General features: G+C 40.8%; 1 protein-coding gene across 2 annotated transcripts in view; it reads right to left on the bottom strand.

The window, feature by feature from the left end:
- Nucleotides 1-1,621: 1,621 nt before the first annotated feature.
- Nucleotides 1,622-14,668, bottom strand: part of LOC104375469 (neural-cadherin) — a 54,880-nt gene continuing 41,833 nt past the window's right edge. The window contains exons 22-33 of one of the 2 annotated variants that reach the window (XM_086609466.1): nucleotides 13,934-14,211; nucleotides 12,275-12,489; nucleotides 11,828-11,959; nucleotides 10,873-10,996; nucleotides 10,598-10,730; nucleotides 10,335-10,515; nucleotides 6,993-7,159; nucleotides 6,081-6,345; nucleotides 5,124-5,304; nucleotides 3,525-3,778; nucleotides 2,455-2,609; nucleotides 1,622-2,023 (exon numbers count right to left, since the gene is read on the bottom strand). In XM_086609466.1, the coding sequence (XP_086465592.1) occupies nucleotides 1,622-2,023; nucleotides 2,455-2,609; nucleotides 3,525-3,778; nucleotides 5,124-5,304; nucleotides 6,081-6,345; nucleotides 6,993-7,159; nucleotides 10,335-10,515; nucleotides 10,598-10,730; nucleotides 10,873-10,996; nucleotides 11,828-11,959; nucleotides 12,275-12,489; nucleotides 13,934-14,211 (2,487 nt within the window). Of the gene's footprint in view, nucleotides 2,024-2,454; nucleotides 2,610-3,524; nucleotides 3,779-5,123; nucleotides 5,305-6,080; nucleotides 6,346-6,992; nucleotides 7,160-10,334; nucleotides 10,516-10,597; nucleotides 10,731-10,872; nucleotides 11,001-11,827; nucleotides 11,960-12,274; nucleotides 12,490-13,933; nucleotides 14,212-14,668 lie in introns of both variants that reach the window. The other variant, XM_086609467.1, reaches the window with a different exon arrangement.

Raw genomic sequence — 14,668 nt, 5'->3', positions numbered from 1 at the left:
GAAGGAAAATGTACATTAAGCAAGATGTGGCTATTTGTTAATAATGCTACAATATTTATTTTTTATGACTTTGTAAGAACAATTAATGTCCAGCTGTGTGAGACTTTGGCATGAAGGAGTGGCTCATACTGACTCTTTGCTCCAAATTTCTCTAACAAATATTGCTATTTTAGTATCATTTATATTAATAATTTTGTGGAATGAATGCAGATTGTTTTATTCTGTTCACACGGTGGTTTTGTTCAATCAATTTTCCGTGTAAATTATACTCGCTCTAATAGTATCAAAAGCTTCCTTCTAGGTATGAAACTAATTTACATTTGCATTTTTTATGCCAAGTAAAATGTGAAGAAAAGTAAAGAAAGACTCAATTTTAAAACAATATTTGTAAATTAAAGGAGGTGCCAAGACTTCAATAATAAACAAACATTGAGTATCATGTCATACTGGTAATTAAAAAAACACTGAGTAGAAAACAATTTTTAAAATCTTAGCACTTCAGAGCTTTCAAGCACTCTGTGAGCACCTGTTAACATTGACCCATCACCCCAGGCATTGGGAGCCTATTTCAGAGAGGTAAGAGAGAAAGGGAAAGAACAAGGTCATTTACTCATGGTCACAGAGGTGAGTGTTCAAGTCAACGTAAGATTTCAGAAGCTCCTGACTCTCTTCTCTTTTTTGGGAAGTGGGAGTAGGAGGAGGCAAAGGGCACAGGGTAGGTTTCCTATGCTTTGTTTTCAGGATCCCAATTTTAACAGTGACTGTCGTGATTGAAAGAGAGCTCAGTTCCAACTTTTGCCTGGATTCCCTTCCAGCTTCTCTTCACATTTGCTATCAGCTCTTTGGTTTTCCAACTGCAGACTTTGAAGAAGGGTTCCACGTGGAAAGCAAAGTTGGAAATAAAAGCTTACTGAATATAAACTTTTCCCAAGTCTTACAACTGCTTTTAAGAGTGTAAAACTGTTACACCAGCAAAGTGCTATTCACAGCTAGGATCTTTGCCCTCTTTACAGGTAGTTAGAAAAAGGGTCAGACAGAAAACATCTCACACGGCTGGGCAGCGTGTAATAGTCAGTGAGGTGGTGTGTGTGATATAGAAGGAGATTACAGTTTAGGAGGCGAAGACAAAAGCTGACAAGAAAACCAGAAATTTAAAATGTTTTATATTTAACATTTGTAATAATTATTTCACAGTCTAAAATGAATGCAACTTAAAAAAAAATGCCCTACCCATTGCTACCCACCTGATAGGAATCATATTAATACTAGGGAGAAAATAATTCAAGTTTTTGCATCCAGGACAATTCTAGTAAGTCACTGTGGTCTATACAAATAAAAAAGGATATTATAATGCTATTCTATACAAATCCTATATTCCAAAGTTTTCAAGAAAATTCATGCTTTAAAAATATTTTCACTTCTATCATTAAATAACTGTTTGTACAGCGCATATAAAAAGACTGTTCATATTATCATGTCTTGGAAAAGTGAGTACATCATACTACTGTAACTAAAAACTTGCATCAAGTAAGTTACTTTATGTACCTTATATATAAAAAAGGGCATTTTTAAAAGTAGTGTCCATATGTTGTGGCAATACATCGAGTTCCTTTAACTCCAGTTACAAATGTTTGTTTGAGATCTCATAGAGTTCTCTAAGCTTGTCAAACTTTGATCCCCACTCTTGGAGGCAATCGTAATTTAGATCTTCATCACCACAAATGGAATCTAAGGAACTAAGGCTCCCTGCTAGAGAGCACTGCCCTTCTAAGCAGTAAAAATGAATAGTGTCAGCTGGAAAGCTCTGTAGATCGTTGTCTGCATCCCAGATGATTTGAGAAACATATTCCTTGAAGTCTGGGACGCTGGTAACAGCTGGTGCTGATTGTTTCTGATGTGCACGTTTTGAGAGTGAGTCTCTTTTTGGGCCTGTGAGTGTCCTGGAGTGTGGAGCTGCTGCCCTCAAGGAGAAGTGGGGAATGGTATGGAGAGGTTTCTTCAGTTCATCTATATCATAAGCATTCTGAAAAAAAAACCGAATGCAAGTATCGGAGAGAAACAACACAAAAGGAAACAGGTTCCAAAATATGTTTTATAACTCAGTGCAACACAAAACTGGATTCTGTGAGTTTTCTGCAAACTGAAGAGAGGACTTAGTCCAGAGGGCTGAGTTTGGATCACACCAAATCCCTCTGCGTAATAATAGTCTTCAGCTAAAGCAAGAATGTTGTGTCCAGAGCAGTCCCCTCAAAGGTGGCCACAGATGATCAGCATCATGAAAGGTACAGATTGGGTTAAAGTAGAAGCATCCCACTCAAGAGTACTTCAGGTTAAAAAAAAATAAAAAAATAGCCCTCAACAATTGTATAAGGACAATAAGTTAAATAAAAGGTCTGGGAAAGGAAGGTGAGGAGAGGTTGGATTTGCAAAGACTGGATTGAAGCTGCATCATACCTGGTCACGTTCTCCACCTCCTTCTTCATTATAATTGAAGACATTTTCTCTAACATCCTCCCAGCTTTCACGTTCTTCAGGAATGTGGTAAATTCCTCCTTTCCGAAACCCTGAACTTCCCCACTGACTCCACACTGTGTAGGAGACTAAGAGTGCTGGAAGAAACAAAGACACATATTTGTTGTATCACATATGATCAAGTACAATGCATGATAAACAAGTAGTTATATGACTCCTGAGATATTAAATCAACTCTTAATTGGACAACCAACTTCCCAGGTAAGAAATGCATAATTGTTAATATATAAACAACTTATATTCAGGAATGTAAAGAATCATCTATGTATATTACATCATAAACTTCATTAAAAGGGTATTTTACTCACCTAAAGGAATCCATTTAAATAGAAGGCATTTTGGCCAGTCTCTGGCCTTTCATCAATCCTGAGTAAATAAGATACCCAAAGTAAGTAAAACACTGTTTTAATGAAGGTTACAAGTGTAATATAATCATAGAGTCTTCACAAGTCTGAGGTGTGTGTGCAGTTTAACAGTATGAGAAACAGTTTTATGGTGTTATTAACTTTTCGGTCAAAGTGCACTTGAAACTGGACACACTGTGAACATCTCTTTCTGCCCCACACTCTTAATGACGCTTGCCTGTTCACATCATAAACTTCCTAGAGAAAGATCTCTGCCTTCCTAATATGTGAATAGCACGTACTAGCTGTAGGTCCTACCTAACACAAATGCAAGGGCTTAAGGCAGGTGGAGTTTCAGATGGATGTGGCTGCGCACAGATTTGCACATACATATGGAAAGCTTTTATTTAAGAAGGATTGAAAACGAAAAAAGTTATTCTGAAAGAGAGAAGTCCTAAATGTCCTTGAACTGGCTTCAAAGCAAGTAAACTGTAACTATGTGCTGATGCACCCTCAAATGAAATCCCAACTGGTGATCTCCAGAAAAAGTGAAATACTGATCACAACGTCCAAGGGTAAAGCAGACTTGATTCAATAGAGCAAGGTACAAGAATAAAAAGAATGAAAAAAAAGTATTTGCTTTCCTACCTAGAAAGACAAGGAGGCACATGCTGATTGCCAAAATAGAGCCAGAGCTGAGTCCAACAGGTCTTCCAGCCTTCACCTGGCTAATTTCACACCATCTTCCCCTGTAACCTTCAGGGCACTGGCAGATCATCTTGTCTTGGGATTGAGCCACACAGGTGCCCCCATTCCTACAGGTCCAGTGTCCACAAGGTGATGAGGTACAGAGCCTGAGCCCTGTAAGGTTGTCAGTCACTTCTACTTTCCCAGCTGGACACCTGAACAACAAAAGCAGAAGATATCTTTTAGGCAAGCAAAGCCCCTGGAGTTGTATGTCATTTTGTACATAGTTTGTTACTATTTCTTTAAAGCCAATAATTAACGTCTTCTCAAGCAAACCACAAATCCACTTTCAGAGTATGAAATACATGTAAAGTCTAACATAGTGAATTAGTAGGCTTATGAAAACATGAACATATGTCCTGCTTTCCCTATCAAGAAGTTATGCAGACAACCTTCACTCCTTCCTTAAAAAAGGGGTTAAACCTTTTTCTACAGACGTGTTCGAAACCCCTAGAAGGAAATGGATATCTGAGATCAATGGGGTTAGCAAACACTTAGTACAAGCTTTGTAATGTTCATCTGGGCCTTTGGGAAAGAGATATCAATCATTGACCTCCATCTTGTCTTTTAGAACTTTAATCGGACAAGAAAGTGATTTCTTCTGAAATGTAATTGGAGAGGCCACGCAGGAATGTTATGAGGGCCACAGACCTGCCTTCTGCAATCCAAAGAAGAAATACTAATGAATAAATGGAAGAGCCTTCATGTTGTTCTGGACTGAAGAAGAGAACGTCCCAAGGTACACTTAAGACTATCTCACAGCCCTTTCAGTAATGAATCACCAGGCTTCAGAAGTGCAAACTTTGGCTGAATTGAAGGAATTCAAGTGACACCTTCTCACAGTCCTGTGTAAGTATGCTTGTTTTTTTGAGCAGAGGTGCCTGTATTTTGATTTACATATTTTAATATATGTTTTGAAAAATTTCTTTAAAGGGCGCATCTTCTCCACAGAACTAACTTCATAGGATAGCAGCTGATGGACTTTGGTTCTGGCCCTAGGCAGCCAATTTTAGAATCCAGTTTTGTGACAGTCTAATTTTGAAAGTCTCATTCTTTCATACAACACGTGACTCATTACAACTTCTTCACAGAAAATATACATGTATGTGTATATATAGTATATATGGAATATATATTTTATACAGTTATATACACACAATATATATAGACTGTATCAAAATAGGCAGCATTTTCACACAGAGGAGCAGAGACCAAAGCTTTTGCAATCCACCTTTTATGAAAGGGAATTTCATTTCCTCACTGGCCAGTGATCTTCTCACCATGGGAAAAAATAGTGGGGCAAATAGGTTCCATACCGGACTTGCAGGAAAAGGCAAGTTTGAGCCATGCTGGGAGATGAGATAAGAGCAGAATTTGTGATTAGGATGCCTCTCTTTGGCCAGCAGCAGCAGTGATTTTGTGCTAAAAGCAAGTTGCCTGACCTAAGGTGGAAAGAAAGAGCTTGCCAGCCACCCCTGAGTGAAAACAAGCTTAACGTACCGGCATTCATATTTTCTCCACAGGTCTACACAAAGAAAAGGGCTGTAACAGGGCTGGCTGCTGCAGGCACTGGAATGGCATCCCATCGTGACACCTTGCCGCCTCAGAATTAAGCCAAACTCAGCGTTTCTGCCTTCCACGAGAAGCGGCTGACCATTCAGCTGCACATCACGCATACAACCTGCATCAAAGAAGGGGAAGATACAGAGAAATACATTGAGTTAGCAACTTTAGCATACACAGGAGACTTTAGAGCATTGCAGAAAACTTAAAACATATTTTTTAAAAGATCTTTATACTGCTTATCAGTTTTATTTTAGAAGAAGAGCTACATGACATGTGCCTATGTGCCCTGGCCAACATACAGATTGATAATACTTCTCCAGAGCAGCTGTACCATTGGTTGTACCAATGCAATGATTTAGTAGAACTGTGCTATGAACCAGAACAGCTCCACTATGTTAATCTAGATTTAAAATATAATCTTAGAAGCAGGGCTGAATGAGAAGCAACGGAATGGAAAAAACTGTCTTGTTCAGCCACGATCTCCAGTCCCAGCATCCCACCCCGGGAAATGGAGAGTGCACCATGAATTGCCTTGCAAATCTTTCTCCTCCTACCAGGAGGTGATGTGTCTGTTCCTTAAACCTCTCCGAGGCAAAAAGGAAGTGAAGATTACAGCATGAGTTCCCTGCTTGGGGCCTCTGGCATGGCAAATAAAAATCCCAAGTGCTACTTTTTCGTATCTACAAATCTCATATCTTCACTAGTACTAGATACAATGGCAAATAGAGATTTGAACATTGGCTCTGAATTCCATAGTAGAGGAGGTGGGATTTCATGGGCACGGTAGTCTCCATGGGAATTCTTACCTGGGTTTTGGATTCTCCGACACAATCAAAGATGCCACTTTTAGGCTTTTATTCCCTCCTTTTAGGAAGATGTCATATCACTTACCTTGGAAATCGCTCTCTGAATGATTGGGAAGGCGGTTTCCTAGCACGATGCTTGCCCAATCCATTTCAAACCATCTATTTGTACCCAAGACTGAGGTCACTTCTTGATCACCTCCACCACTGTTAACGCGCAGGGTAAATTCATTGTTGTAGCGCTCCATGGTCAGAAGAACCCATTGGCCATTGTTTATATGTAATGTCCTCATTCTCAGAGAGTGATTTTTGTCCCCCAAGCTGAAGTTAACGCTAAAGAAACCATCAGCCACCTAGAGGAAGTTGACAAAGACCTTTGATAAAAGAAATGCACTTCTAAATATTATTACAGAGTCCTGCCTCAAGAAATGGGCCTGAGTTTTTAAAATGAAAGTGGCACTCATTTTTAAGTGCTTTATTCCCAGATAAAAATTACCACAGGAAAACTGCAGGTCCAGGAATTATCAGCTGTTTTCTTTACAGGCCTCTCTTCTAACTCACGTGAACCTTTTTATCAGTCTTCTCCCTATTGATGTCTACCTCTAAGTCTTCCCAGCTGACCCTCTTGTTACAGTTGGAATAATTAGCCTCTGTCTAGCTAATGTAATCCAGACAACTTTTTTCAACAGCAACAAAAATGTGGAGACAATTTTTATAGCCAGAGACAGACAGAAGCAAAGGAAAAAATCAAACAAGACAAAAAAAATCTTCCCTATTCACGTCTATCACATGCAGTGAAACAACTAGAATCTATGTTATGAAAGGGTAATACTGAGAAGGACAACACAAATGAGAGTGGTTACCCTTATGTGGAAAATTCTTGCTTGTTATTACATTAAGGAATAGGTGTCCTTAATGGGAAATTACATGTTTTTCTCTTACTGGAGTACTCCATGACAAATTAAGAGCACTGAAACAGAATGGGTTTTGGACTGCTCACCTCCAGTCGGATGTATCCGTTCCCATCTGCAGAGGCCAAGCTGAGAAGGGTGCTGTGGGAGATACGGGTGCGCACCATCAGCTGTATCTGAGTGCTCTGAGTGCTGAGGATGCTTCTTGGTTCATAATGGATCCAACTGTCCCTTCCAAAAGCCCATTCTGGAAGGACTAAGCACAACACACGCAAAATCAAAGTGAAAATCTCAGAAATTACTGCTCACTCAGATCTCCACTGCTTGAGAATTAACCAGCCCTGAATGGCAGAATTTTAGTTCTCAAGAAGCTTTGACAACATAACAAAGCATCATGGAAAGCACCCCCCCACTGCCAAGGGAATTAAGAGACAAAGAACAAATCAAGGATACAAAATTTAAGCAGGAAAGGGACAATTAGATAATGTCTTTAATGTTATGACTGTCACAAGCTATATGTTCTACCCAACTCCTACACTGAGCCAAATAACGGTGTTTTGGTTTGTTTGTTTGTTTTTTTTAAGATCTGAAACATTTTTTCAAAAAAACTAGTTGGTATCGATCTGAAGACAAAAAAAAAATAATCTAATGTTTCTCTCAGTAACTTAGTCCTGTGGTTATTAACCCTCACTGTTAGAAAATATGCACTTGACTTCCCACTTCAATAGAGATTAAGTCAGTGTTTATTATCTTAACTAGGGAAAACGCACTGAAATGCATTCTTTTCCCATCATCCTGGGGAATCCATCTGCGAGTCATCCAGCAGAGAGTTGCACTGCACTTTTGTGGAAATCAAGAACCACTGAACCACCCAGACCCTGGTGCTGCTCTTAGGCAGCACTCACCCATTTCAGTCTCACTACCTGACAGCAATCCTATATCTGCTTGTTCTGGGCACGGCTTAGTTGAAAAAAGAAAGTTTCTTCTTATCAAATAAAGACATAGTCCAAGTTAGTGACTGGACAGGAAGAATACTGGGTCACCAACAGCTAATATGAGGTCAGTGTCATACAAGCAGAAATCCAGAAAGTGCCCAGCTGATGCTGGGGTACTTAGTCAGGTTCCCAGGACATAGAATCATAGAATAGATTGGGTTGGAAGGGACCTTTAAAGATCATCTAGTCCAATCCCCCCTGCAGTGAGCAGGAACATCTTCAACTAGATCAGGTTGCTCAGAGCCCCGTCCAGCCTGACCTTTAATGTTTCCAGAGATGGGCCATCTACCACTTCTCTGGGCAACCTGTTCCAGTGTTTCACCACCTTCATTGTAAGCCTGTATTGATACCTGGTTGTCCCAACCCAGGTGCAGGACCTTGCACTTGGCCTTGTTGAACCTCATGAGGTTCACATGGCCCACTTCTCGAGCCTGTCAAGGTCCCTCTGGATGACATCCCATCCCTGAGGCATGTCATCCACACCACTCAGCTTAATATATAAAATGACATATCAAATGATCAAGAGACTTAATTTCCACACTCTCTTTTCTTCTCACCGTTTCTCCTCTCTCTTTTCTTTCTTAAAGCATGTTTTCTTTTCTCCTTTAGCTTATTTCCCTCATATTATTCTTTCTAACCCACTGTTCTCTCTTGTTCACTATCTCTGCAGCTACAGGCTCTAGCTGAGGAGCAGGGATGGATTTTTTTGGCACACTACAGTGACTCCCGATCCCAGCTGTCTGCTCCTTGCTGCGAGCATGGCTCAGCCATGTATAAAGCATCAGATGAACACCACCATTTTGCAGCCCAGCATATTAGAAGAGGCTGGAACCAATTTAAGTTTTCCTATTACATCAGGATATGACTTACGGATTTCAAGTAATTACTTTCTGAGCACTTGGTTTGTCCCACAGTGGTGAGGGGTAGCAGCCAATACAGCAGTTGGGCTTGTGAACCAGCATCCCAAGATAATGCAAAACAAAGATTTAAATCTAGGCAGATGTTTATAAACCAGTATCATCTGTCCATAAAACATTAATACCAATAACTGAACTATATTAACCATTTCCGTGGTCATTATAAACACTTGAAACAGTGAAGGCTCCAGGCCTAGAACATGCTAATTATGATTCCAGTCCTCACTCTGTTGGACAGATAGAGCTTCTGCTGGGTAATTTACTGTTACACCTTTTAAGTCTTGCGTGGCAGATGGAGAAAGGAAGAGAGGGTCTGGTATTACTGTTCCCTATACAAGAAGGAAAAGTAAGCTCACTGAGCTGAAAGGGTATGTGTAATACACCACTAGTTGTGTCTGTTAATCACAGCACATTGATTGAATGCTAGCTTGACTGTGCTCCTTCCCAACTGCTCACAGCTGCTCATCTTCACCCGTAGCTCAAACTACAGGACTAAGGGGGCTAATTCTCTTCCAACACTATACAAAGCCCCCAAAGCTTTGGGGCATTGGTGCTCGTGATAGACTGTTACAATCAACCCCATTGCTTGTACCTTGTACCGAGAGGGAGAAGGCAGACACAGGGCAGGTAAAGTCCCAATAAACACCTGTAATTCACGTCTGATTTCTGCTTCAGAGCAATGCCTGCTGAAAGCAGTAAGATAGGGAGGATGGAGTCAACTTCAAGCGTGGGTCTCCTGTAACCTGAACATGGCTATGGGATACTAGGATCACTTCACACATTAAATAATTTATTTCCTAAATTTTTGAATTGTGCTAAAATTTTGTACTTTCTTACAATGTCTCTGAGGTTTTCATTATCCATTCTTCGCATGCTTTTGTTCTCTGACACATATTTCATGCTGATTTTGTACAGGATAACATATTTGCTGGAGCTAGCCTGATACTATGTCCCCACATGAACCCATTGCTGTGGTCTAGGTTCATTGCACAACTTTCAATTCATTCCAGTGACAGAGGCAAATGCAATTATCCTCATTTTATAGATGGAAAATTGCACCTGAGGACTTGAGGGTTGTGTCCCCAGGTTTCACAGAAAGAATATACCAAAGTGGCAACCTTATCACTCTTATAACCGCTGCAAGGTGACAAATAGCACCATGTTCATTAAACTACATTTTGTGATCAGTATGATCAGAGGAAGAAGGCACAATGCAGAATGCTTCAACTTTCATCACTGAGAAATAAGATGTTGAGATGAAAAGGACAAAACAACCCATCTGACCACTTGCCTCCTCTGTAAAGTAAAGCAGGTCCCAACAAGACTCTCATCTGTGACATTATCTTTATTCAACGATAGTTAGAAGGATGTTTACATCACTGCAGATCTAAATCATTCCCAGAGAACAGCATGATCTTACTACGCTACTCAGTTCAAAGTTGTGGCAAACTTAAAGTAGTATGTTTGATGCTGTTCCCACAGATCCTCACCATTAACTTCTCCCTAGAACTTGCAATACCTTTTTCACATGCTGGTCCAGCATATCCTGGGGAACAGTCACAGTGAAAGGAATCCCAATCACCAACACACTTGCCATGGATGCCACAGGAGGCCATCCCACTGCTCTGACACATTTTATCTGTAAGGGTACAGCCGGGAGCACTGTTCAAGGATTCTGCAGGGTACTCTAAATCATAGACCTGGAAAAAGACAAAGAGAAGCATCACATCAGGTGTCTACAGTTAACAGCACTAATCCCAAGACTGGTCTTAGCAGCCCTACCTTACTATCAACAATGACATTGCGGATGCAGCCAACAAACCCTCTGAAGCGCCTTTGTGAATCATGGTAAGGCAAAGTCTTCTTAACTCCACCCAGCTGCAGGGGCTGATGGCCACTGAAGAGCCTAGCCATGCTGAAGGAAAGGGAGGGAAAAAAAGAATAAGCAGCATGCAAAATACAGTAACTTGGCTGATTTCCTCCCCCCTCCCTCTTTTCCTTAGATCTTTTGAGTAATTACGTTTCCTGTTCTCGGTTTGTTGTTTTTTATTTTTTACCTTTCAGATCCCAAAGTCTCTTCAGAGGCTTCACAGGCAGACAGATCCATTTGGGAGATCTTCTTAATGACACTGTCATTGTCTTTAACTGAGACATTTACGCAGTGGTCAAGAATCAGCTTCACTTTCTAAAGAAAGGCATTATTTAAAACAATTGCATCCAGAGATGTGCATATATTTTAATTACACATTTTCTTTCATTTAGCAGAAGGGGGAATAGTAACTAGCAATTACAGAGCAGGAAACTTCATTAAAATAATAAACACTTCCACATACTAATCTGGAAGGTTATTGCACGTGGTGTATAACTAAGGAGCCACACAAGAGAAAGATCTGACTCTGCCATGATCATGCCAAGTCACTGACACAGAAGATGGAAGACAGGATTTTCTTGGAGTTTTTTGCCAAATCAGAACCTGAAGAGACAATCTAGCTGAGCCGACGGTCCTCCAAGCTTCCATACCAGATCCTGACATGACTCTCAGCTTGTCTTACGGGGGAGAGGAAGGGGTAACCTAGCAGATGCCTTCACCAATGTTATATTAGCAAGACGTTCCCCTTACACAAAAGTATATCTGTCTCCTTTGTGCTGCATGTCTAAAGTCACTTGGTGGGGCAGAGTTTCTTAAAGAAATTAAGGGTACTTCACTCCACCAGTCCAGGAAGCATTTAGTTGCTGGATTATCACAACTCTGTGGTCTAAGCAATAGATAGGATCATTAAACAAAGAAAATGGCAGGGCCAGCTTCGAAGTTGGATTGGACTTCTCCAGGCCTTGTTCTGCTTCACTGCCTCAAGACTAAAGGGGCATCTGAGTTGACAAACTTCAATCCCTGCTGTTGTAGAGATTATGAAAGACTGATTGATAAAAGAGCTCTGCAGAAGAAAGGAAGGATTCAGAAGGGATATCTAGGTACATTAATTAGTGCTTCCACAGGACTGTCCATATTTACACTTGCCTTTCCATCATTTATAATTTTTATATTGTGCCAGCGGCGATCTGCAACGTTAACTTTTCGTGACAGCTGCATGAAAATCTCACCAGAGCTGTGTCTCACAGTCAGCAATGGGACACCACCGGAGAGCTCTGCGAAGAAAAGACTCTTATTGGATAAGTACTAACCATTTTCCCACACTAACCATTTTCCCACACAGACCCAGTTGAAATAACTGTTGCAGTTAGATTTTAGTTGGAGGAGTTCTTTAGCCAGTTCAAAAAAATCCAGCTTCTAACACAGGATACAAACTGGGCATGCTAGCAAACTGTTCTGCGTTCTCCTTATTCTCCAAAACCACCTTTCTGAACCTTTTATAAAAAAAACCCTTATCAACTGGTACTTTCAACAAGCAGAATCTCACCTTCACACAAACACAAAGAACAAATACTCTTTAAAGTGCTAACCTAACGCAATAAAATCCTCCCGTTCCCCAGGCTGCCCTCGCGCCACTGGTCCATGGTACAACAGAAGGCCATCAGCGACTTCAGTGATGAACTCTAAGGAGATACGGCTTTCAAAGCAAGGCTTAAGAGGAGGGAACCAGGCATAACCGTGGCCTCTGAAGCTGTGTTTTGTCTGCTGGCAGTCTGGTCCGTGGAAATTTGCAGGACATTTGCATCTATTAAACAAATAAATAAAGTGAAAATACACCATCCAAGCTGAAGTTGCTGAAGGGCTCTTCCCACAGCAGGACTCTCCCCTTTAAACACAGGAATCCCTGTTGCCCAGACCATAGTGCAGGTTAAGCACTAGCAAAACTCCTGTCACAAAACATTCCCCATTGGCTTGTTTGTACAAACACAATTTAGCTTTAGTTCTAAATGACAATATGTCTATTCAAGAATAATTCTGTGAACAAATGATGGAAATGATGTAATATACAAAGCACCTGAAATCCTCTAATCTCTTCAGCAAAGATAAGAAATGCACTTTTCACTAGGCTTAGTTATCAGCTTGTCTGAAGACTTTATAATGTTGACAGGGAAAGCAAAAGAAGGGTGTGGGAAGGTAATATCACCCAGAAAAAGTGAGAAAAGGGATGACAGTCGTAGGCCTTGATAACTTCACTCTTATTGCAAGATACTTACTGGTTTATTTCCTTTACACTAGCAAAAATAGATGCTTGGGGTTCTCTCCTTAATACTCCGGAGATTCCGTAGAAAAGCATGATAATAACAAAAACTGTAAGGGGGAAAACAAAGGAGCAACAGAAACGGGCAGGAGGACAGGGAAGGAAACCGCTGGGCCCCTATTTCTTAGTTTCTCCTTCCCACAGATTGCTAGTACCTAATGAGAGCAGAGCAACGGGATAGGATGAAAAAAAATATCACCCAGAAAAAATACTGGAAATGGAGCAGAAGTAAAGAAGCCTCAGAGCTGAGCAAATGACAGGTAGCGGAGCCTACCAAGGGCTTCTGGGCAGCAAAATTTCCCTAACTGATTACATCTTTAGCAGCAATGCTAAAGATGCAGATCTTTACTATGACCAGGGCTTCTGGTACCTTCGGTCTGAGTCCTATCCCTCCTATCAAGGATTCTCTGAAGAGGCTGGCTAGTTGTTTCTGTTTTCCTATGTTGGGATGACCATTTTTAAACAAACATGCTCAAGGCTTGCCTTCTGGAATGAGATCAGGCTCATTCTGAGCTATTATAGTCCCATCATTTTTTTCACCTTCATACTGTTTTGTCTATGAGATATCATTTTTGGAGAAAAAATGAGGCGAGGGATGTGGGGAAGAGGTTAAGTGACATAAGTGACATGATTTAAATGTTTAACAACATTAAGGTAGGTTGCACAAAACAATTTTGCATTTTGTAGGATGACATTAAAGGAATCGGTGCAGCCTGTAAACTTCCCAAGGTTTCCCTGGAGAATACAACAAACCTAAGTATCTACCTGAAAATAGAGGTTTTTTTTGCAAGACCCGTGCGTGAAGTAAAACAAAACTCAGATCTGCTACAGTGAGAAGACATGCAATGATGCCTCTTCAAGCTTCTAGCCCTGCTCCTTACAGACTGAACTAGAAACATGTTGTTTGCACAAGAGGCAAAGCTTTACCAACCTGTAGCCCAAATCAGTATCCACGCATGTGCCACCATTGAGACAAGGGTTCGTCTGGTACGAGGAGCAGGAGAGATGAGAACTCTCCCGAGCCGCACAGCCGCACAGGGCATGACTCAGGACTGTCACAGACACCAGTGAAACACTTCCAGCTGTGGTTATTGTTGGCACATGACTCTGTTCATGCTTGCTGATGCATCCACTGCTATGAGTGCAGTTTGCAGTCGTGCATTCATCAATGCCGATCTGGGTGATGTTAATATCCAAGATGTTTTCCAGCTGTGGAGAACAATTAGTTGCATTCATCTGACTTTTCCACAGAAAGGAAGCTCGCAAATGACATCCACGAAAGGCCCAAGTCTTATTTATTCTCAAAATTGGTTGCTGTGTCACTTCCTTCCAACATCTACCTCAATCTATCCAGCCAAAGGCAGCTCAGCCTGGCATCTGTTAAGGCCAAAGCCCTGGAATAAGTCAATTACAGTAAGTAAGCACTTAGAAGACATTCTCACATTCATTATAAACTGGGTGGATAAATTTTAATCTCTGATGGTTGTGATGGATTATTTACATAGCATCTGATATGTATTTTTCATTTAGACTTCTGTCTTGAAAATATTGGGAAGGGTGGACAGGCATTGGGCAATGAAGAAATACCTTTTCCGGCAAGAGTGAGTTAGTACTGCAAGCACTGATTCCAAACATAACTCTTATTTCAGCCTCTTTGTACAAACAG

This window comes from Tauraco erythrolophus, chromosome 3 (genome assembly GCF_009769465.1).
Source record: "Tauraco erythrolophus isolate bTauEry1 chromosome 3, bTauEry1.pri, whole genome shotgun sequence".
Lineage (NCBI taxonomy): Eukaryota > Metazoa > Chordata > Aves > Musophagiformes > Musophagidae > Tauraco > Tauraco erythrolophus.
This window is presented reverse-complemented; position numbering and strand designations above follow the sequence as displayed.